This window comes from Pseudopodoces humilis, chromosome 31 (genome assembly GCF_049639895.1).
Source record: "Pseudopodoces humilis isolate 2021_Gansu_Grassland_sample_001 chromosome 31, ASM4963989v1, whole genome shotgun sequence".
Taxonomy (NCBI): domain Eukaryota; kingdom Metazoa; phylum Chordata; class Aves; order Passeriformes; family Paridae; genus Pseudopodoces; species Pseudopodoces humilis.
In genome coordinates this window covers 1,363,909-1,384,862 of record NC_142230.1, presented here as the reverse complement: position 1 = coordinate 1,384,862, position 20,954 = coordinate 1,363,909, and the positions used below count along the sequence as shown (strand labels likewise).

Here is a 20,954-nt window from a genome sequence, read left to right as displayed (position 1 = left end):
GGCAGAAATGAGCTTGGAAAAAACTTTTGGGGAAGGAAAACCCTGATTTGCAGTATTTGGCTCCTAGGGAGGATATCCAAGCACCTCTTACTCTGTTGGGACACATGGTCCCTGTCCTCCCTCCCTGCTCTGCTGGAAGCCATTCTCGACACAGGGACACCCCAGTCCTGGGGCAGGAGCTAGGACTGTGGAGCCACAGAGATCAGTAAAATCCAGCAGTATCCTGGGTTTATCCCAGCGCTTTCCTGTTACCCAGCCTGTCCAGCTTCCCTAATAGGGATTTCTGAGGGGGTCACACCAACTCACTTTCTGCTTCCACTTCTTCCCTCTTCCGCATCATGCTGGAAATCAGGAATTCCTTCTCTGTGGTCCTGGATTTAACCTGGATTTAAGTCTGGAGCCAGTGGGGGCTGGGGTTTAGATTTCCCCCATCCCTCTCTGTGTTGCACTTGGGATCAGTCCAGAGGCTTTTCCCTGAGTCAAACCACTTCCGTGCTCTCACATCATCTGCATGCACAGGGATGCAGGACACAGCAGAACCGCAGGCCAGAGCTTTATTTCTGGAGCTGCTCCATTCCTACTTTTCCCGCTTCTAGATGTTCCCCCAGATCCTCCAGCTCCACCCTCACGCATGCTTGCTCATCCCTCCACCAGCCCAGGAGTCCCAGCCCTGGGATGGCTCTGGAATGTGTCCCCAGGAGGGAGGTTCTGGGACATCCTCCCGACAGAGCTGCCATCTCAGTGCTCCTCATCCTCCTCCTCTCGGGAGGGCTTCCGGTGGGAGAAGAATCCCAGCTGCAGGCAAGGGGGAAAGAGGAGGAATTGGGGAGGTGAAAATGTCCTTCCTCAGGAGGGAGGGGGGGATTGATACCTCCCCCTCGGGATGACATCATGACCCTCTCAAGGTGGCATTGTGACCCTCCCCCAGGGTGATAACATCACCCTCCTCACCCTCCAGAGGCCAAGGCTGAGTAGTGCCAGGAGCAGGAGTCCCCCCAGGGCACTGCCTCCCAGGATCCACAGAGACACGGGCACCTGCCTTCCCTGGAGCACTTCCAGCACCAGCTGCAGGAACACAGGGATTGTCAAGAGGAAGGAGAATTTGAGGAGAAAACCAGGATGGTGGGGAGGAAGAGGGAATTTGGGGAGGAAAACTTGACTTGGGTGGAAAGAAGGAATTTGTAAGGAAAAGCAAAGATTAGATGGGAAACAGGGATTGGAGGTAAAACAGGCATTGATGGAGAATAGGGAATTTGGGGAGGGAAACCAGGATAAAGGGGGGGGGGAAATGGGGAACTGGGGAGGGGGTCCTACCTCCCTGCGCTGCACCCCCTCCTCCAGCACCAACATGCCCCCTGTGACCCCCAGCCAGACACTGCTGACTATCCTCACACTCCGGAATTTCACCTGGATATGGGAAAAGGGGAGTTCTGAGCCACGTGTGCTCCCCACTTGGGATCCTCCCTGAAGTGGGGGCACCCCAATTCCCCACATGCCCCCCCCTTTACTCACTCCACTGAAGAAGCTGTCGTGGAGGGTCCGCAGGAGCTGGATGGAGACCCCCCCACCACGCTCCAGCCTCTCCAAGTGGCAGCTCAGCTCCTGGCACCAGGTGTTGGAACAGTCCTGGGGGGAAAAAATTTGGGGGGGAGTGGTGGGGATCCCCCCCTGAACCCTCCAAATTCCTGGGGGGTGGGGGTGGGCACAGTGATCCCTACCAGCCTGTCCATGTGCAGCAGATCCTCAGAGGGCACTGGGACCACCTGTGTCCTCTCATCAGGGAGTTGCAGCATGCAGGTGGCCTGGGGAGGGAGAGAGGGCGTTCAAAGGGAGGGCACAGGGACCCCCCGCTGAGGCCCCCTAAGCATCCCCAGTACTCACATTTTCAGTGAGGACATGGGTGACAGACAAGATGGTGGCCTGATGGTGGCCCAGTGCTGGCAGGGCCATGTGCAAGGTGACATTCTGGATGGGGTAGCACCCCAAATTCTGCACCTGGACGGGCACGTGATGAGCCAGGGCTCCCCCAGGCCCCACTCCCCAGGCCCTCATCATCTCACCTTGACTGTGGTGGTAAACTCAGGGCCAGAGCTGTGGCTGAAGGTGCCAAGGGGATGAACTTCATAGCGATGCAGGTTGGTACTACTGAGGGGGGCACACAGGAGAATCATATCCATCATGCGTGTCCCCCTCCATGACTCCCCCACTCTGCTTTCATATTCTCTCAGCCCCACCTGGACAGGAACAGGTTGGGCTCATAGCGGATGGGGACAGAAAGCTTGACCACGTTGTCCTGTGGTGTCACTTCAGTGCTGTCACTAGACGGGGGACACTTGGAAGTATCCCCAGACTCCACCCATGCCCCTGGAGTGCACACCCCACCCCCTTCCCCCCCGCCTGAGGGTTCAGCACTCCCCCCAGACTCCTACCTGCTGGCCTGGAGAGTGACTTCGGCACGGTCCAGAAGGACGGAGCAGCTGAACTCCAGCTCCAGGGTGAAGGACACCTGGGGGGGCTCAGAGGGGTGTGGTGGGGGTTTGGGGGTCCCAAGGGGCTCATGAGGGCGTCAGGGGTCCTACCTTGGCCTGCGAGTGGAAGACAGGGTACCCAACACTGCAGCGCCGGTGGTGCCTCCCCAGTGCTGAGCACTCCAACTTCACCGTGCTGGGATCCTGCCAGGGGGACATGATGGGGACCAGGACATCAAGTCTGGGTACTTGGGGCACTGGGATGTGGCAGCAATAGACCTCCACAGGGGGATACTGAGGGGCCACAGGGGACCAATGGAATACGATCTCCCACCTGGGAGGAGTTGGGGACACAGTAGACCCCCAGCTCCCACTTGGGAGAGGTTGGGGACCTACCCCCCTGTTGCACTTGAAATGGGTTTGAGGTTCCAATGGACTCCAACCCATCCCACCTGGAATGGGTTGGAACAAGAATGACCTAGAGGTTCTCCAAAGATCTGTGTCTCCATCTTTACCCTTTACTCCTCAGTGATTTGGGCCTCCCCCCAGGCTGTACCTGGAGCACGAGGCTGGAGAAGTGGAGGTTTCCAGGCAGGTGCAACCACAGGCTGACATTGTAGGCATTCTCCTCACGGTTCTCCAGCTCCACCTCCACCAGCATCCGCCTCCGGCCCTTCCGCAGGATGTGGGGACTCTGCCTGGAGGCCAGGGATTCACAGGGGACTCTTGGGATCTCAGGGACACCATGAGGACACTGGGAGGACACCAGGGGTACCTGGAGCCCACAATGTCTGTGGTGGCCTTCAGCACCAGGTCGGTGACACACTCGTCGTCATCCCCACAATCCTTGAAAAATGGGATCTGGAAGGAGCCAGGGGTGATCCTGATGTCTGGGGGTGATCCCAGTGTCCGGAAACACCCCTCCCAGTACACACCAGTTTGCGGATGGTGGTGGGAGATGCCTCATCCAGCACCGACGTTGCAGCTACGTCCAGGGCCCAGGTGAGGCTGAGGCTGAGGGGCCTCAGGTAATCTGAGGTGTCCTGCAGAATCAGGGGATCCTATCAGCCTCACTCCAGTCAGACCCCCAGGAATGGGGGGCAGGAAGAGCCCTCCTGTGGGGCAGGGAGGAGTCCTGGGGCTGACCAGGACGTGGAAGGGGATGCGGATGCAGCTCTGCCTTCCCAATGGGAACTCAATTCGGCGCTGGAGCAGTCGGCGGGCACCTGAGTCAAAGGCAGCACGGGATCCCGGGACCTGGTCCTCCAGGGATACATTGTACCGGAGATCTGGGGGATAGGGAGCGGGTCAGGGACCAAGACACCTGCAGGAGGGGGTGCTCCAGTGCGACTCCACTGAAGTCTGGGGATGCTCCAGGGACAGGCTGGGTTGCACCAGGAGGGCACCAGGGAAGGTCAGAGGCTCCAGGATGTTGTGGCATGATCCAGTGGGGCTCCAGGAATCCCAGCAAGGATATGGGTGCTCTGTTGATATTCAAGGGACACTAAAGGATGTTCCTGGGAGATTCCAGGGCTACCCTGGGATACTCCAGGGGTGGTCCAGGATCACCATCTATATGCTCTGGAAAGATTAAGGGAATGCCCATGGGATGCTCCTGGGACGCTCCAGGGACATTGCGATCCTCCAGCAACACCCGGTGAGGGTGTTGCGAGGGCCAATCCAGGGCTTTCAGGATGCTCCAGATATGCTCCAGGAATTCTCCGGGACACCTTGGGACACTCCAGGAATATTCCAGGGACACCCTGGGATGCTCCTGGAATGTTCCTGGAATGCTCCCAGGTTCTCTAATAATCCTGGAATAATCCCAGGGTTCTAATCCCACCCTGGGATTCTCTGGGGACAGAGAGACTCTGGTAATACCCTGGGATGTTCCAAGGATGCTCCAGGATGCTTTGGAATGCTTCCAGGATGCTCCAGGGACAACCAGGGATACTCCAAGGATGCTCCAAGGACCCTGCAGTCCCCTATTGCCAACACTCACCAATATCCATGTCCACAGGGTTCTGTGTGCGTGTCTCGGCATGGAAGCAGATCCGGGCCCGGAGGCAGACGGCGCTGGAGCCACTGCGCTGGCAGTTCCGTTGTGTGACACTGACAGCTGCTGGCTCCACAGACATCCATGCGAACACCTGGATAATCCAGCGGGACCTGAGGGACACAGTCACACCTGGGATTTCATCAGGATCATGTGGGAACAGAGACACCCACCCAGCCCTAACCTGGATCTTGTCACAGGGGAAACTGAGGCATGGAGAGCCCTGGGAGGATCCCACGTTCTTACAAGAGGAAACTGAGGCACAGAGTCCCCTTCCCCCTGAATGTCCTCATGACCCACATGTCTCTGTCCCCGGGCTGTCTCTGTCCTTCTCCACGTTCCTATTCCCGGGGTATCCCCATGGCTGGGATGTCCGTGTCCCTCACCCCCTGACCCCTACTCACCGGAGCACTACAGCCGCACCATGTGCCCCCACGGCCACGTCCACCAGCCCGTCCCCGTCCATGTCCACCCGTCCATCCACGCTGATCCCGAAATACCGGAGGCTCCACCCCAGCGCCGCCGCCTCGATGCGCTGGGAACGAGAGTTGTGGCACAGCCAGTGGCTCGTACAGGGTCGTGATCACCGCAACCCCGACACCGAGCCCCTCCCAGCGCCATCTCACCTGCTTGTACTGGGGCAGGAGGGTGGCCGGGGAGACGTGGAACACGTAGAGAGCGCCGCGGTGCTCGTCCTCCAGCGGAGCTCCCACCACGGCTCCGGCCAGCCCGTCCTGGCTCAGGTTCGGCACCACGCCCAGGGCGGAACCGAATCTGGAATCCTGCTGCCTCGGCTCAGGGTGCAGCGACCCTGCGGGGCTCAGGCGGTCCTGGGTGGTGCGGGGGGACCCTCGGTACCCCCACGGGACAGGCACCCTCTCAAATCCCAGTGTGTTCCCCCGATACCCTCCAATCCCTCTGCATCCCGCTGATCCTCCCAGACCTCTGTCCCCAGTGCACCCCGACCTCCCTGCCCACCCCAGTCCCCCGCCCGTCACCTACCCTCTCCCCAGCCCCCCACCTGCCCCACGACGTACAGCTACCCACCCTGCCCGACAGCCGCAGGCCCACACCTACCCTCTCACCTGCCCCACACGGTACACATAGACCCTCCCAGTCTCCCTGCTCTGGCCCCCCAGGTAGGTGGGCGCGCCCACCAGCAGCAGGTCACTGTCCCCATCTCCCTCCAGGTCCAGGGCCAAGACCTCACTGCCGAAGTAGGAGCCAATCTGGGGGTACAAGGGGCTGTGAGGCTGAGGGGGGGGTACGAGGCCCAAACTCCCTGCCCAAGGCCTTCAAGTCCCCCTGGCCACCCCTCACCTGCTCCCCCATTAATGCCTGGGCCACCGTCACGGTCCCCATGGGGTCCAGCTGGAAGAGGAGAACTTTGCCCTTGTGCTGGAATCGGGGGGCACCAGCCACTAACAAGCGCTGCCCCCCCGGGAGCTGCAGCGAGGACACAGAGTACCCTGGGGGGGCGGAAGCAGGTTCAGTGAGACAGCCCCAGAGAGACAGGGTCCCCAGTGTGATCCTGGGCCACCCTAAATATCCAGGTTTGGAACATCCCTGGAGTATGGAGTATCCCCAGGGCACCCCAAATATACAGGACATGGAGCATCCCTGGGATATGGAACATCTCTGTATCACCAAGCATCCCAAATATCCATTACATGGAGCATCCCCACTTCACCCCTGATCTCCAGGATATGGAACACCCCTGATTAATCTCAAATCTCAAGGATATGGAGCATATTCCTTGGGACACCCTCATCCCTTGGGATCCCCCATACCCAGATACGCTGCGTGATTCTTCAGCTCCAGCGGGAATTCCTCCTGAAACGCTTCCCAGGGTGGAACAATGCGCCCACGCTGGCTCTCCTCCAGCACACCCCCCTCCCAGTCATAGGCTCCAACCATTCCAAAGAGGATCCCATCCTGCCAGGATGGGTGGGACATGTCAACCCAGAGACACTGCAATGCCTCAGTGTCCTCAATCCCCACCAATATCACTCTCCCTTCCCAGGATACTCAGCAGGGCTGAGATGGGCTGAGGGTTATTTTCCACTTTTCCCAGTGGGATCACCTCAAGGTGGTGGATAGAAAAGCCGATCTGGGACATCTCCAGCTCGAAGGCACTCTCGTTGTCCCCATGGGTGCCTGACCGGGGGAGGAAGGAGACTCTATTCCTCCAGCTGCACTTCCAGCTGGAATTCCCAGCCCGTCCTGGGATGCCAGCCTCAAGCCAGCACCTTCCAGGCTGAAGATCCGATCTCCCAGAGCATCCACGATATCATTGAGGGCAGCCTCATCTGTGACATTGAAGAAATACTTCTCATCAGGATCACTGGCAATGAACTTGATTTCCCGGATGAAATCCTCGGGATCCTGCTGCCGACGCAGGTAGTGCCCCAGGACCTGAGGGAGAGACAAGGGTCAGCAGGAGCCCCCCCGGGAGTAAGTGAAATGCAGGGATGGGGATCGGTGGGAGGGGCCTCACAGCGATGGCATAGCGGGTGACATTGTGCCGGTCGCACTCCTCCAGCGCTGCTGGCAGCTCGTCCCCGTCGTGGGACTCCCCGTCTGTCACCACCAGCAGCAGCCGTGTGGCCCCTGGGCGCCCACCTTGCGCCGGGCTGAAGGACTCTGTGCTGTGGGAATGTGGCTGACAGAATGAGCCCTTGTTCCTCCTAATACTCCCCCCAGTCCTGACCAGCCCTGCTCCCAACCCTGATCCTGGTCCCTACCCCAACCCTGATGCAAATCCCAGTTCCAATCATGACCCCAATCCCAAACCCAACCCCAATCCAAATCCTGACTTGATCCCAAGCCTGATACCAATTCCAATTCCCATCCTTTTTCAAATCCTGATCCCAACCTAGACCCTAATCCCAATTCTGATCCCAACCTAGCCTCACTCCTGATCCCAATCCTGATGCCAATCCCATTTGCAATTCTGCCTCCATTCCCAATCCCGCTCAAATTCCCATTCCAGAGCCCACCATGCCTGCCGGATGGCCATGGCCGTCCGCGTCTCCCTCCCCTCCTGACGCGTCAGGTTCCGGGCGGCCTCAAGCAGGCTCTGCGCCGTAGGGTGCTGCCCCAGCGCCCATTCCTGCACCAGCCGCTCCCCGTACTGCAGCACCCCCACCTGAAATGGGGAGTCAGAGCCAGAGGGAGCCCCAAATCCACACGGACATCCCTCAAACCCCCAGGGAATACCCAAGTCCACAAGGACCCCTCAAATCCCCAAGGTGCTGCCCCAACACCTGCTCCTGTACCACCTGTCGCTGTATGGCAGCCCCCCCTAAAACAGGGGGAAACCTGAGCCAGGGACCCCCCAAAACCCAAAGGGAGCCCCCTAAATCCCAGGGGAACCCCTAATCCCTGGAAAAGGGAACCTTTGGCCCCTCCAAAACCATCTCCAGCTGGCATAGTCCTGGGGACAACGATGTCACCCCAGGGCAGCATCTCCACAGGGGTGGTGTCACCTTGGAGAAAATGATGTCACTCCAGGGACAATGACATCCACCCGAAGGCTGGCATCACCACAGGGGCAACAGCATTGCCCTGGAGACAACCACCTTGCCCTTGATGGTGATGGGGACACCATCCTAGCCTTGGGGACACTGTGGTGGCCAAGGTACCATTGCCTGACCTGAGTCTGCCCAGGACCAATGAAGAAGCGTCCCAGGATGTTCCCGAGGAATGCCTGCACCTCCTCCCAGGGGTAGATGCTGTTGGAGCCGTCCAGAACCAGGATGATGTCCATGTAGGTAGAACAGCCTGGCAGGGGACACGGTGACACCAGGGTGGCACATCCCAGTATACCCCAGTACATCCCACCCCACTCACGCTGTGCTGTGGGTGCAATGGTCCCCATGAGCTGGAGTTCCTCATTGAGATGGACACAGCGGCCAGAGCTGAACACAGAGGTGCCACATTCCTGGGACCAAAGCGGGGCGCATGCCTTGGGGGGTGACATGAGGAAAGAGCAGGGGGTGACATTCATCTCCCTCCCCCCATCTCCTGCCATGCCTCAGTTTTCCTCTGCAGAGGTTCTGCTTACCACAAACCCACCATCCTTGGAGTCCACTAGTGTCATCCCAAGGTGTCCGGCGCTGCTGCGGAGCCACGGAGCTGCAGCCCCTTGAGGACGCAGGGACAGAAGCGGGGTGAGCACCATGGGGTGCCCCAGGCCTTACCGGCCACACCCACCCACCTGTACCGAGGTTGGCCTTGGCACAGGAGGAGTTTTGGAGTCTCACGCTGCACTTGTAGATGTCACCTTGACCATTCTCATCCCACGGGGCCCCCACCAGCAGCCTGGAGGGACAATAGGGGAAACACAGGGAAGGACACACAGGGGACACCGTGGATATCACCACCCCCGCCCCATTCCAACCCAGCTGCCACGTTTTTGGGGCCAGGCTCTGCCTCCCACACTGCAGCACTAAGGCCGTTTCCATCTGTTTGTCCAGCCATCTGGCCACGGCCTCCTGCTGCTCCGGCCTCTGCCCTCATATGCTTCCCCTTCCCAACCTTAATCTTCCCTCTCCCTGCCTAAATTTTCCTTTCCCAAACTCACTTCCCCCGCTTCCCACCACAGTTTTGGCTTCCCACCTCAGTTTCCCCCTCCCTTCTCCCCTTTCTTGACTCAGTTTCCCCCACCCACCCTCAGTTTCCCTCTTCCCCACCTCACTGCCCCCCTTCCTGTTTCCCCTTTCCTACGTCAGTTTCCCCCCCCTCCCTGCTTCAGTTTCCTTTTCCCCACCTCAATCTCCCCTTTCCCGCCTCAGTTTCCCCTTCTCTCCTGTCTCCCCCGGGGTCCCCCCAGAGATCACTCACCACTTGTCCCCATTGCCACCCCACTGCAGCACCCGGTACCCAAATTGGGACTCGGGGGGTCCCTGGAAGATCCGCGAATGCCCCACGTCGATGTTGAACCCCTCACAGAGCCCTGGAGAAGTTACGGAGGGTCCTGAGGTGGGGAGGGCATCCCGCACCCCTCCAGTGGCACCCGGGAGGGGGGCTGGGGTGCCCGGCACCCCAGTGGGAAAGAGGAAACTGCAGGGAAGAGGGGAACGGAGAACCCCCAGCACCCCAAACACACCCCCGCCACCCAAATTAAGTCCCTAGCCTCCCCCACCCGAAGTCCCACAGTGCCCAGCACTGCCCACGTGCCTCAGTTTCCCTCGCGGTGGGGAGCGTGGGGGGCCCCACTGGGTTGTGGGCGGGTGGGGGCATGAATCTCTCCCCCCTCCACCGGGGGGAAAGGGGGATGGAAATTCCCTTTTTGTTTTTTTTTTAAATAAAAAAAAGATTTTCCATTAAAGCCGGATTTTAGGTCCACTTTTGTTCCACCCTCACTCTACCCCAAATCCAAGGAGATATAGTTGTCTTCTCCCTCCAAAAAAGCTCCAAAATATATTGGGCAGGGGCAATGACCATAACCGGCCTTTTTATCCCAAACCCTCCCCTCCCCCAAGACATTCAGAGAGGGGGGAACCACGCTTGGCTGCACTCGGATTAATGAGTACCCGGCTCCACACCCTCCCTCCTCCAACAGCCCCAAAACACCCCGAAATGGCCCAAAACCAGGGGATTTGGAGGGGAGGGGGGAGGTAGGTGTGGGTGTTACCTGGGAGCAGAAACAGCGCCAGGAGCACCCCCCGGGTCCCCACAGCCCACATCACCGTGCTGAAGCTCAAAGGTGACTCTGGCTCCAGCCAGGACAAAATCCTGGGTTTTTCCCTTTTTCTTTCCTCTTTTTTTCAGTATATTTTCCCTCCTCCTTCATCTTCAATTGGCTGCTAAAAATAAATGTGGTTTTGGGGGGGAGGGGGGGTGGCAAAGAGTTTGGGAGAAAAAAACAGGCAAAGTGGTACAAACACAGGAAAAAGGGGAGCGGGAAGAAGGGAGGAGGTGGGTGCAGGATTTCGTGGGGGTACCAGGCATTTGGGGGGTGCTGGAAAGGGATTTTTCCACTTTTTTCTGGAAAAATGGGGAGGGAAAAGCGTGTATCTCCCCCAAGGACCGAACCACACAGAGGTGGCAGTGACACCTGGATCTTCCCCGTGGGGACCATCAGGAGTGGGTTGGAATACGGGGTCTTGGGGGTCACCGCTGGGTCTGGGTGGGGTTTGGTTAGGGCTTGGGCAGATTTTGTGTGGTTTTAGGTGGATTTTGGGTTGCCACGTCCTCCTGATGACACTGCCACCTCCCGGACTGAGCTCTTGAGTGGATTCGGGGGAAAAAAAAAAAAAAAAAGGGAAAATTTCAAACTCTGCAATTTAGGACAGAGGGAAACTTGTGCTGCCAGCGGCTGTGGGACGGGCTGGAATTTTCAGGGGAAAAAAAACAAGGAATGAGGAGAAAAACAGACAAACAGCAACTGTGCAGCTCCAGCTGTGGCCACAGATGGCCCCACCCAGGTAGGGCCCCACCAGCACAGGTAGGGGCCTCCTCGGTCACAGGGGAAACTGAGGCACGGGGGAAGCCTCCTACCGCTCCAGATTCTTTCTCCTTCCCAATGCACAAATGTTGATACATTTTATATATTAGTAAAGGCCTGTCTGCACAAACCAGTCCTTGAAATAAGTCATGATATTAAAGGCTAAAGTCCTTGAAACCTTCCTGCAGAAGAGAGTAAAGCGAAACAATATCCTTGTGTACAAGGGAAGAAATGTAAACTTGTATGTGTTAGCCAATAGTAGCTTGCCTTGCCCGCGGACCCTGTAGAACCCTATAAAAGGTGTGCTAAAGATAGAAATAAACGGTGCTCACATTTACTTCTGTGAAGGCTGGTGAATAAGCTGGCAGTCTCTCAATACCCAAATGCCACTGGACAACTTAAATCCCCCTCCAAAATCTCTCCGTTGCACCTCACCCCCGCCAAACCTCCCCAGGGCAGCCTCTGGGGTGCAGGAAGTTGGCCCAGGCTCAGCTGGGACAGGAACAGCAACACCAGAGAGACAGGATGGGAATGGGAAGAGACAGGGAAGGGACTGGGTATCCCCTCCGCCCACCTTTTGGCACCAGGAAAAGCAGGGATTTTTCCCTCCCCAGTTCCAAGGGTTCTCCAATGTCCCCTGAAACCACAGGAGGGTCCCAGGCCAGTACTCCCAGTCCAGCATTCCCAGCCCATCCCAGTGCCCTGCATATCCAAATATCCCAGGACACGGGGACTGGAGGCTGCTGCACTTTAATAATTTAATTAATTAATTAATTACACTGACTCTGTGGGATCCCCTGGAGTGCTTCCCCCCCATCCCAATTCCCACTAGGATACACACTGCTCCAAAGCCTTCAATGCCTGGTTTTTCCAGGAAAAAGCCTTTGGCACAGTCCAGATGGGCCCAGGAGTGGGTGGCATTTCAGTACAGAGCTCCCAAAAAACCTTCAAGAGGACGTTCCTGCTCTCCCAGGGACAGGTCCAAGGACAATCTGCCTCTGGAATTAAGTAATTCCCAGCTCCCAGTGTGTCCCTCAGTCCAGGTAACAGGCATCAGAACTCGGTTGGGGCCACACGCAATCCAGGGTTCAGAATCCAGGGAAAAAGGGAATTCAGTGAGGGAGCAGCACCACGAATACCGGGTGCAGGGAATCCCAACAGAGAGCCAGCCACATTCTGATTTTTCCCAAAAAACACCACCGAACAGGATAGCTGGGAAGGGAAGTGCAGCCAGGGTGGATCTGTGCAGCTCTGGGCAGAAGAAGGGAGGTGGATCTCCTGGGAAGCACTCAGCATGCCAAGTCCCCTCAGTATTCTCCAGTGGAGGGAAATCCCTATGGGAATGCTGGGAGCGATCCCCCCCAGCTTGACGCAACTCACTTCAGTCACTTCCTTCCCCTGGGCTTTCACGGAAGGTTCAGGAGAGCAAATTCCTGCCTGAATTTCCCCCCAAAAGCCATGGATTTATCCCTGACACCCATTCTTCCCATTCCCTTCTCCCTGCACTCAGCTTTCTTATAAGGCAGGAAAATTGCCCAAACAATTTGGGGTTGGATACGCTATCTGGCATCAGATTCATCCCAAACCCATGGCTTCACCCCACCAAAAACCATGAGAAGCCCCCAGCAATCCACATTTTCCAGCCCCAAAGATTCCCCATTAGTTGGCTCCATGTCAAAGGCGCTTCCCAGACAGAAAGGGGGAATGTTGAACCTCCAAAATTGCTGGAAAAGTCAGTGGGGAGAAACACATTTTGGGAGCTGATGTCCCTGTGGGATCCAATGCTGCATCCAATGCTGGAACCTTGTGGCTCCAAGGAGTCAGGAATGATGGGAATGGAATGAGCTAGTCAGCTCCAGGTGTCACAGCCCCTGGGATAAGCCCCCAGGATTCCCAAACATCCCAAGGAAGCCCCTGGGATAACTACGGCTTCAGTTTGAGCCAGGGATGGAGGATGGTGAGGATGGAGAGCACGGAGGAGGCGAGGCCACAGAATCCCACGATGCCTGGGCTGCTCCGGCACAGCCCCAGCTTTTCCAGCGGGATCACCAGGTCACAGGCATTCCGCAGCAGGTCCAGCAGTAGTGGGGGGTTGTCCCGGAGCACCTGGAGAAGGAGCTGCAGCTGGAGCTGCAGGTGGAGCCAGAGACGCTGGATCCTACCATCAGCCTGGAGCTGGGGCCTGTTTTCCGGGCTCTTCCCACGCTTCCTGGCTGCCTCTGCGTGCTCCAGCAGCACCCGGATCTCGTAGGCATCCCGGCTCAGGTTCACCACCAGAGCAAACAGGTAATACCTGGGAAAAACAGGGAGCAGAGATAGGAGAGTGGGAAACAGCGGCAGCAGAAGCCTCTAGCCACTCCCAACAGCGACAGAAATGCCTGGGGGAATGGAAAAGTCACGCTCAGCCAGCAGGAACCCACTCTCAGGAGCTCAGGGATTCCATTCCCTGCCCTCACTCAGGAACTCCATTGCCCAGTCTCCCTCAGAAGGCCTGTTTCTTTGGAAGCTCATCACTTGCTCTCCCTGGACGAATTTAATTCTCTTCCTTCTCTTGGGGAGCTCATTGCCTACTCTCCTTCAGTAATTCCACTCCCTGTCCTCCCTTGGGAATTCCTATCCTTATTCTCCTCAGGGGAATTGTCACTCCCTGCTCTCCCTTGGCAATCTGACCTCCCTGCCCCGCTCACCCAACAAACCTGAGGAAGCTTTTCCAACCTTCATTCCACAAATGCCCCACCTCACTCACCTGAAGGACCTCTGGCTCCACTTGTCCGTGGCAAGGCCAGGCAGAATCCCGGTTTTCCCGGCCCACAAGACGTTATCACAGGCCAGGAAGAGGGCACGGTTCAGGTGGGACAGGGTGAGGCAGAAGCGCAGGACAGGGTCGGGTAGATGCAGCGAGCGCTGGGCCACTCCCAGGGCCTCGGCCGAGCCCCCCAAGCGCAGCACTGCAGGAGGGGACACGAAGGGGTCAGCGGGGGGCCCTCCATGTTCCCCCTCAAAACCACCCTGATCCCCCCCACTCACGCTTGCGGCCCAGGCTCAGATGAGCCTCCAGGTGCTGGAGGCGGCTCAGGGTCCCGGAGCTGCCCTCGGAGCCGTTCCCGGAGCGGCTCAGCGCGGCCCCAGCCAAGGCACAGGCGTACTGCGCGGCCCTGGGGACAATGATGGAGTCAGGAGGGGCACGGACCACTGGGGATATCAGCCCGGGGCCTCAGACCCCCCTTCTCTGGGCTCTAAGGCATCCGGGACGGCCCACCCGCCGCCCCAGGATTTTGGGAACCCGCGACCCTCCTCCTCGGGTTCCGAGGTCTCAGTGACCGCACCCCCCCCGCCTCCCCGGGCTCTCCGCCATCCCCCCTGCTCCCGTGACCGCCCCCTCCGAACCTCCACTACCCCCTTGCCCCGGGCCCCCCGCGACTGCCCGCTGGCCTGGGGAGCCGAAGCTGTACCTGAGGAGACGCTCCCGGGCCTGGCTCTGGGCGCTAAAGCGCACCCAGGCCTCCATGGTGGGGCGGCCCCGACCGCTCTCCCGAGCCCGGCCGAGCGTCACTTCCTATAACCACCGCGGCTCGTTCCCATTGGCTGTGCGCGGTTCCGCCCACTCCTATACCAAAACAGACTCCATGAATGGGCGACTGCTGTAGTGTCAGCTTGTAAATCTGTGTCGAAGAGTTTGATTGGTTTCTTTTGCAGTTAATTGCTTTTGCTGATCAATAAGAGTGTGGCTGTCATCCAGTACCGCCATCTCTGCTCTTTTGTGCTTCCTGCATTTTGATTCGACTTTTCGCCTGTCAATGTAACAAACCCCAGCGCGATTGGACAATGAGACCTCTAATCCCCGCCCTCTTACCGCCCCACGACCACACACCGCTATTTGTGTTAGTGGGTGAGTGCGCCGCGCCCTGTCCCCGCCCCGCAAACCGCGCACCGCGTTGTGATTGGCCTGCTGATTCTTTCCCCGCCTCCGCCGCCCCGATCCGGCGCTTCTATTGGGCTGCTGGGCGCGGAGCGGCGCTGATTGACAGTGCAGTGCTGGGTAGGGAGCGCGGCTATGGAGGCGGTGCGGGCTCAGCGGCTGCAGCCCGGGGTGGGTGCCGGACCCCGCGGGGCCCGGCCCGGCCTCACCGGGGCCCCCGCGGGGCTAGGACCGGCACCAGGAACGGCGTCGGGGCTGGGGCCGGGGCTCGGTCTCCCGCCGCCGCCGCCCCCGCTGGGTCTGCAGGGCCCCCCCGCGCCCCCCGGGACGGGGCCCGGGGCCGTGCCCGGGCCGCCTGCGGTTCTGCGGGAGGCGGTGGAGGCCGTGGTGCGGAGCTTCGCCAAACACACCCAGGGCTACGGCCGCGGTGAGCGGAACCAGGGGGGAACGGGGGATGCCGACGGACCGGGGGAGGTCAATTTTCCCTTATTCACTTTTCTCACTTTTCCTTATTTCCGTGTTCCTTTTGCTTATTTCCATGCCCCACTTCCTTCCTTCTTCATGCCCTTCGCCCTCTCCCCTTGCCCCTTTTCCTTCTTTCCGTGCCCCACTGCCACCCTGCCATGCCAATCCTGGGGGCTCTTCCCGCCGGTTCTCCCGGCTGTGTCCGGCAGTGAACGTGGTGGAGGCGCTGCAGGAATTCTGGCAGATGAAGCAGTCGCGCGGGGCCGAGCTGCGCAACGGCGCCCTGGTACTCTACGAGATGGTCCCGGCCGCCAGCCCCCCCTACGTCTGCTATGTCACCCTGCCCGGCGGCAGCTGCTTCGGCAGCTTCCAGGTACCATCCCGATCCTGGGAATACTTCGCCCGGACCCCACGGGAATCGTTTCCCAAATATCTCCTCCTTGTGCGGGCATTCTGCCGATTCCAGCCCCTGCATCTGGCTCTAAACATCTTTAGTTCCAAAGAAATTTAACTGCAAGTTGCTCCTGGCCTGTAAATCCCCACCAGATCCCAATCTGGGAAGATTTGTCTGTGGATTATGCTTTTTTTGTGTCCTTTATTCCCTATTCTGGTCACTTGCACCTTAGTGCTGAGGTAGGAGATGGGATATCAGGGAAGAGATCTGATCTTCCTTCTCCCGAGATTTGATCCTTCCTTTTCCTTCCCAGAATTAGGCAGAGGTTTAAACTGGTAGAGGAATATTCCTCCGCTGGGGCTCAGGATTTGTCCCAAAACCTCTTCTCCGGATGCCAAAAGACTCTGGAAATCAAATCAGAGCGTTGGGTCATGGGGTCCTGGAATAGCTTGGGTTGGAGAGGACCTTAAACACCATCCAATTCCAACCCTGTGCTGTGGGCCGGGAACATCCCACCGGAGGAATCCATTCCTTCACCCCTCCTGGGAAAATTCCCGACCTAAAGAGATTTAAGTCCCAATGTCCCATCAAATCCTGCCTGTGTTCCACATTCGTTCCTGCCCTTTCTCATGGTTGGGAACATGGATCCAAAGGAAACAATTGCAGCAGCCACAGGGTCATCCCATCCCAAAATCCCGGTCTTTGGGGGAATTCCAGAGCAGTTTGGGTTTGAGGTAATTAATTAATTGACAATGCAATGGGAGTTTCTGAACCTCTTTTGATTCTGGGAGCATGATTTCCTAATTCCACCCCTGCTCAGTTCCCATTCCTGGTGGTCCAGGGGGTGTCGGTATCCTGGGAATGTCCTGACTGTTGCTATGTGTCCCCAGTTCTGTCCCACTAAGGCTGAGGCACGCCGGAGCGCAGCCAAGATTGCGCTGATGAATTCCGTGTTCAACGAGCACCCTTCCCGCCGGATCACTGACGACTTCATCGAGAAGAGTGTCTCTGAGGCACTGGCATCCTTCAACGTGAGGATGGGGATGGAAAACCCCAGGAAAAGCCTCAAAGAGTGGATAAGAACTCCTTGGTGGGGGGGTTTGATGGAGTATTAGGATTTTAAGTGTAGCTTAACTCTCATTCTTCTGTTCTTTGTGCTGCAATCCCAGGTGGGATAACAAGGCTGTGGATTTTTTTGGCTGTTCCATGACAGGGTTGTCACATCCACTAGTTTTCCTTAAACCAAGGATTTTCCAGGAATTTTAGTTCCTATCACTGGGAGCTTTGCATTCTCCCTTTCCTGCTCTGATTATCTCAGAGGGAATTCTTGCCATGCGGCTCATGGTGCTCTGTGGTCTCCAGGGTGTTGTGAAAGCCTTAGAATCAGTGCAGGAAAAATCCTGTTCCCAGGGCATTTGCTGCTCCAGGAGAGCCAAATTTATCCTAAGGTACTGCCCCAGATTTGTCCAGGGAGTGCCAGAGTGGCCCATGTCATTTGGTCGAGGCTGGATCACCTGGATAAGAGTGCGACAACTCAGCCTGTGCTGGCATCAGGCTCTCCTCGATCCCACTGGGATTTCTGGGAGTGGGAATGGTGCAGTGGGGATAGGAGCAGATCCGGTGGGAATGGCACCTCCTGTCTGGAATGTCTCTGCAGGGCAATCGAGAAGAGGCAGATAATCCCAACACTGGGATCGGGGCCTTCCGCTTCATGCTGGAGTCCAACAAGGGAAAATCTATGCTGGAGTTCCAGGTACTGTTTCCAGTTTTTGCAGATACTGTTCCTGATCTACCCAGGTCCCATTCCTGATTTGGTTAAAGGATATTTGGGTTGATCTCCCAGCTGCATTTCTAGTCTTTTCTATGGAAAATGAACTCAGGGTTTCCTTCTGATTCTGGTCAGATTCAGGGTACTAGGTGCAAAGTCCTTGGAATTGGATTTCTCACTGTCACTGATGTTTCCAGGTGCTACCTCCAAATGTCCTAATTGCAGTAGTCCAGTTAATTAGTGGGGTTCATCCTCTCCCTGAAAACAGGGAAGCAAGAGCTCTCACATGGAAAGATGGGAAAATGTTTCCCCCAAAGACACTTGGATTGTAGAACTGGGAGCCAGTGACATCATGACACTCCCCCAAACCACAGGACTATTCTTGTATCCCATGGGAATGTGGCTGAGAAGAACATCTGGACAATGGGAAGTCTGAGCTGCCAAGGGAAGGTTCTGGAACATGGATTGAGATTAGGAGAACAGCTGGGAATGGAGAGTCCTCTGGGCTTTAATCCAGCCTTTATGAAGAAACAGATGGGAGTAGTGCCAGGGAAATCAGGTTTGGAACTCCCTGTCCATCCCAGGATGTTGTTCCAATAGTTCCTTGAGATTCCTGAATCCTTTTAATTTCAACTTGGCCTTGGGTAGGGACTGGGAATGACTCTGGAGCACACATCACTGGAGCTGGATTTTCATTAGAAGAGAAATCTGGGTGTGACTGCTCCAGGGTTACAATCCAGCTTTGGAATGTGGCTGTGTTTGGAATTCTGTACTTTTCCAACCCCTCTGCTGGCTCCTTTCCCTGGTATGGGAATTCTCCAGGGTGACAGACAAGTGGTGTTTATGTTCAGGGCCCTGTTCGCAGATGGAGACTCTGGGATGAAGATTCCCAGGTCCATCTGGGTTTGGGAAGCCTAACAGGTCCCAGTTTTTGAGCATAATTTGTGTGGCCTGGAGGGAGAAATCACTGGAAAACCTGGAATTGTACCTGGTGCTGATGCTGGTTCATCTTGGAGAAGAGAATCACAGAATTCCCAGGGCACAGGGAGTATTGGAGGCTCTGTCTCCGTTGTAGTCCAGATTAATCAGGGAATTTTGCCCCAGTGTCCTGGTGCTGGCGGTGCCTTTGGATGAATCCATGTCCAGGGAAGCTGCCCCATCTCTGGAAGTGCTCCAGGCCAAGTTAGAAGGGGCTCAGTGACACCCAGACAGGTGTCCAGTGTACCCCCTGGGCTCCAGGTGATTCACAAGGTCCCTTCTGCCCTACCCCATGATTCCATGATCCTGGTCCTGTATGTGCTCTCATCGTGCCTCCCACTTGCTGTCCCAGGAGCTGATGACGGTTTTCCAGCTGTTGCACTGGAACGGGAGCCTGAAGGCCATGCGGGAGCGCCAGTGCTCACGCCAGGTGAGTCCGGGGCTGCTCCGGGGCCACCTTGATCCTGCTGCTCCTTCCCACTCCTAAGTTTCACCCTGCATCCCTTTCCCACCAGGAAGTCCTGGCTCACTATTCCCACCGTGCTCTGGACGATGACATCCGGAACCAGATGGCCCTGGACTGGGTGAACCGGGAGCAGAACATTCCGGGTGCACTTTCCCGGGAGCTGGCGGCCACGGAGCGGGAGCTGGATGAGGCCCGGCTGGCTGGGAAGGAGCTGCGATTCCATAAGGAGAAGAAGGACATCCTGTTGCTGGCAGCTGGCCAGCTGGGCTCAGCACACTCCTCCGGCTGCTGAAGCCCAGGATCCCGCCCTGGGATCCTTCCCAGTGCTCCCAACACCCTTTCCTGAGTCCCAGCCCGTTTGCACATTTGAAAGAAATTTAGGGAAAAAGCTCCTGAATAGATTTTAGCAGTTTCATCCTGTTTTTTAGAGCTGGTCCTCAGTCTCCTCATTCCCTAGAGAATTTCTTATTCCCTTGAGAACTCCTTATTCCCTGGAAATTCCTCATTCCATATGGATTTTTTTCTGTCCCTTATTTTCAGGGTTCAAATCACAGGTTTTGTCTTCTCTGCACTCCTCCATTGTTACTGGAGCAGGTGGGATTCCATGGAATCCAGTGTTTCCTCTGGAAAAGCCCGTTGGATCCAATGCCTGGCACCCCCTCCCTCCTGTAGCAGAAAGGGATCAATTAAACCTCTTTGATAACCTCTTTAATTAAATCCAAATGAATGCCAACAAATGCAATATCCAAAGGGATTGAAAAGTGCAGTTTGGAATTAAACCTGGGATCAGCCTGCAGCATTCCAGCCCCAAGCACAGCAGGATCTGCAGTTCCCCCTGGAATTGCCCCGTCTGTAGCCCAACATTAGCATTGGCCTTTTCATGGAAACTTGGAAAAGTGGAGTTTGTGAATGAGGCAGGGATTTTCACTAATCGTTCAATATCTCTTGTATACATCTCCATATGGAATTTAGACTATATTTAGCTTTAAAAACCCCTTTTATGACATGGAATTGTTCAAACAGCTCTAAGTTCACCCAAGAAAATGTCAGTGTATCCATGGAAATTTCAATCTTACTCCCCTTTTCCCCAGCAGACTGGAAATACAAGCTAAATTCCAAGCCAGAATTCCTTCTTTCACCCCAGTTTAGAGCTTTTCCCACTTCTTATCATCCTCTTAAACCCTTCGGATTCCACTATTCCCACCCTCCTTCTTCCCTCTACCTGACCACAGGATATTCCATCAATAATCATTGTTTTAAGATAAAATGGGAACAATTCCATTATCTGTAGATACCCCATTTTTATATCCGCATCCTAATGAGCCTGTTTTGGGGGTTTATATATTTTTTATACTTTCTACAACCTATTAACGTTTGATGTGGCCGGAAATGGGATTTAAAAGGGATAGGGGGGTGTGTGTGTGTGTGTGTAATTTTCCTGAAATATTGGAAAAAATTTGATTTAGGAATAACATGGAGTTAATCCCGCAATTTATACCCCTGATTCCGCACGTAAGGGAATCCCTGAAGCTCCTTCCAGCTCTTCCGGTGGCTTCTTTATGCTCCAAGTAAACAGGTTCGGCAGGATTTTGGCAGTTCCATCGTGGTGGAAGAGAAAAAAAAAAAAAAAAAAGAAAGAAACCGGATATCCCATATATCCCATTGCCTGTGGGATTGAGGTGCCAGTTTGGAGGCTCCGGATCTCCTTGGAAGGTGTAAAATTAAATTCAAGTTTTCTTGGTATGGAGAAAGTTGTGCTCCCTGTTGAGGCAGTGGAATTAAGGAAATCGGGCGGGATAAACACTGCTGTGGATTTTATACAATAAACCCAGCAATTTTGGTTAACTTTGGTCGTCTTGCTCATTTTGTGAGGCCGGTCGTACCCAACAGCCGCCTGAGCCGCCTGGTGCGGGGTTCAGGATCCCCGGGGCGAAGAGAAGCGTCCCAGTACGGCGGCCGTGACCTTCTCAGCATGGCTGAACGGGCACT

General features: G+C 56.4%; 3 protein-coding genes across 8 annotated transcripts; 1 reads left to right on the top strand and 2 right to left on the bottom strand.

Annotated features, from left to right (window-relative positions):
- Positions 1 to 522: 522 nt before the first annotated feature.
- ITGA10 (integrin subunit alpha 10) lies at positions 523 to 11,614 on the bottom strand. 6 transcript variants are annotated; one of them, XM_088068667.1, is made up of 30 exons: positions 10,163 to 11,614; positions 9,370 to 9,481; positions 8,744 to 8,847; positions 8,591 to 8,670; positions 8,377 to 8,491; positions 8,180 to 8,307; positions 7,524 to 7,672; positions 7,022 to 7,172; positions 6,774 to 6,939; positions 6,608 to 6,681; positions 6,315 to 6,459; positions 5,845 to 5,993; positions 5,610 to 5,753; positions 5,151 to 5,354; positions 4,929 to 5,059; positions 4,471 to 4,637; positions 3,615 to 3,757; positions 3,404 to 3,511; positions 3,244 to 3,329; positions 3,025 to 3,166; positions 2,580 to 2,672; positions 2,430 to 2,506; positions 2,235 to 2,318; positions 2,061 to 2,145; positions 1,882 to 1,995; positions 1,719 to 1,802; positions 1,513 to 1,626; positions 1,315 to 1,407; positions 952 to 1,065; positions 523 to 795 (listed from the first exon to the last, which is right to left on the bottom strand). In XM_088068667.1, the coding sequence occupies exons 1-30, from the start codon at positions 10,212 to 10,214 to the stop codon at positions 739 to 741; spliced, it is 3,465 nt and encodes a 1,154-aa protein (XP_087924793.1). In that variant the 5' UTR covers positions 10,215 to 11,614; the 3' UTR covers positions 523 to 738. The 6 variants fall into 6 exon arrangements, with proteins under 6 accessions (XP_087924793.1, XP_087924794.1, XP_014117498.2 ...); XM_088068668.1 differs by having other exon boundaries at positions 2,061 to 2,142; XM_014262023.2 differs by having other exon boundaries at positions 8,750 to 8,847.
- Positions 11,615 to 11,709: 95 nt separating this feature from the next.
- On the bottom strand, positions 11,710 to 14,546 carry PEX11B (peroxisomal biogenesis factor 11 beta). The gene is made up of 4 exons (XM_005533476.3): positions 14,428 to 14,546; positions 14,003 to 14,130; positions 13,722 to 13,923; positions 11,710 to 13,268 (listed from the first exon to the last, which is right to left on the bottom strand). The coding sequence occupies exons 1-4, from the start codon at positions 14,481 to 14,483 to the stop codon at positions 12,899 to 12,901; spliced, it is 756 nt and encodes a 251-aa protein (XP_005533533.1). The 5' UTR covers positions 14,484 to 14,546; the 3' UTR covers positions 11,710 to 12,898.
- Positions 14,547 to 15,014: 468 nt separating this feature from the next.
- LIX1L (limb and CNS expressed 1 like) lies at positions 15,015 to 20,810 on the top strand. The gene is made up of 6 exons (XM_005533491.3): positions 15,015 to 15,321; positions 15,569 to 15,732; positions 16,644 to 16,784; positions 17,411 to 17,506; positions 18,852 to 18,929; positions 19,015 to 20,810. Exons 1-6 carry the CDS (start codon positions 15,030 to 15,032, stop codon positions 19,255 to 19,257), a joined length of 1,014 nt encoding a protein of 337 aa, XP_005533548.2. The 5' UTR covers positions 15,015 to 15,029; the 3' UTR covers positions 19,258 to 20,810.
- The last annotated feature ends 144 nt before the right edge of the window (positions 20,811 to 20,954 follow it).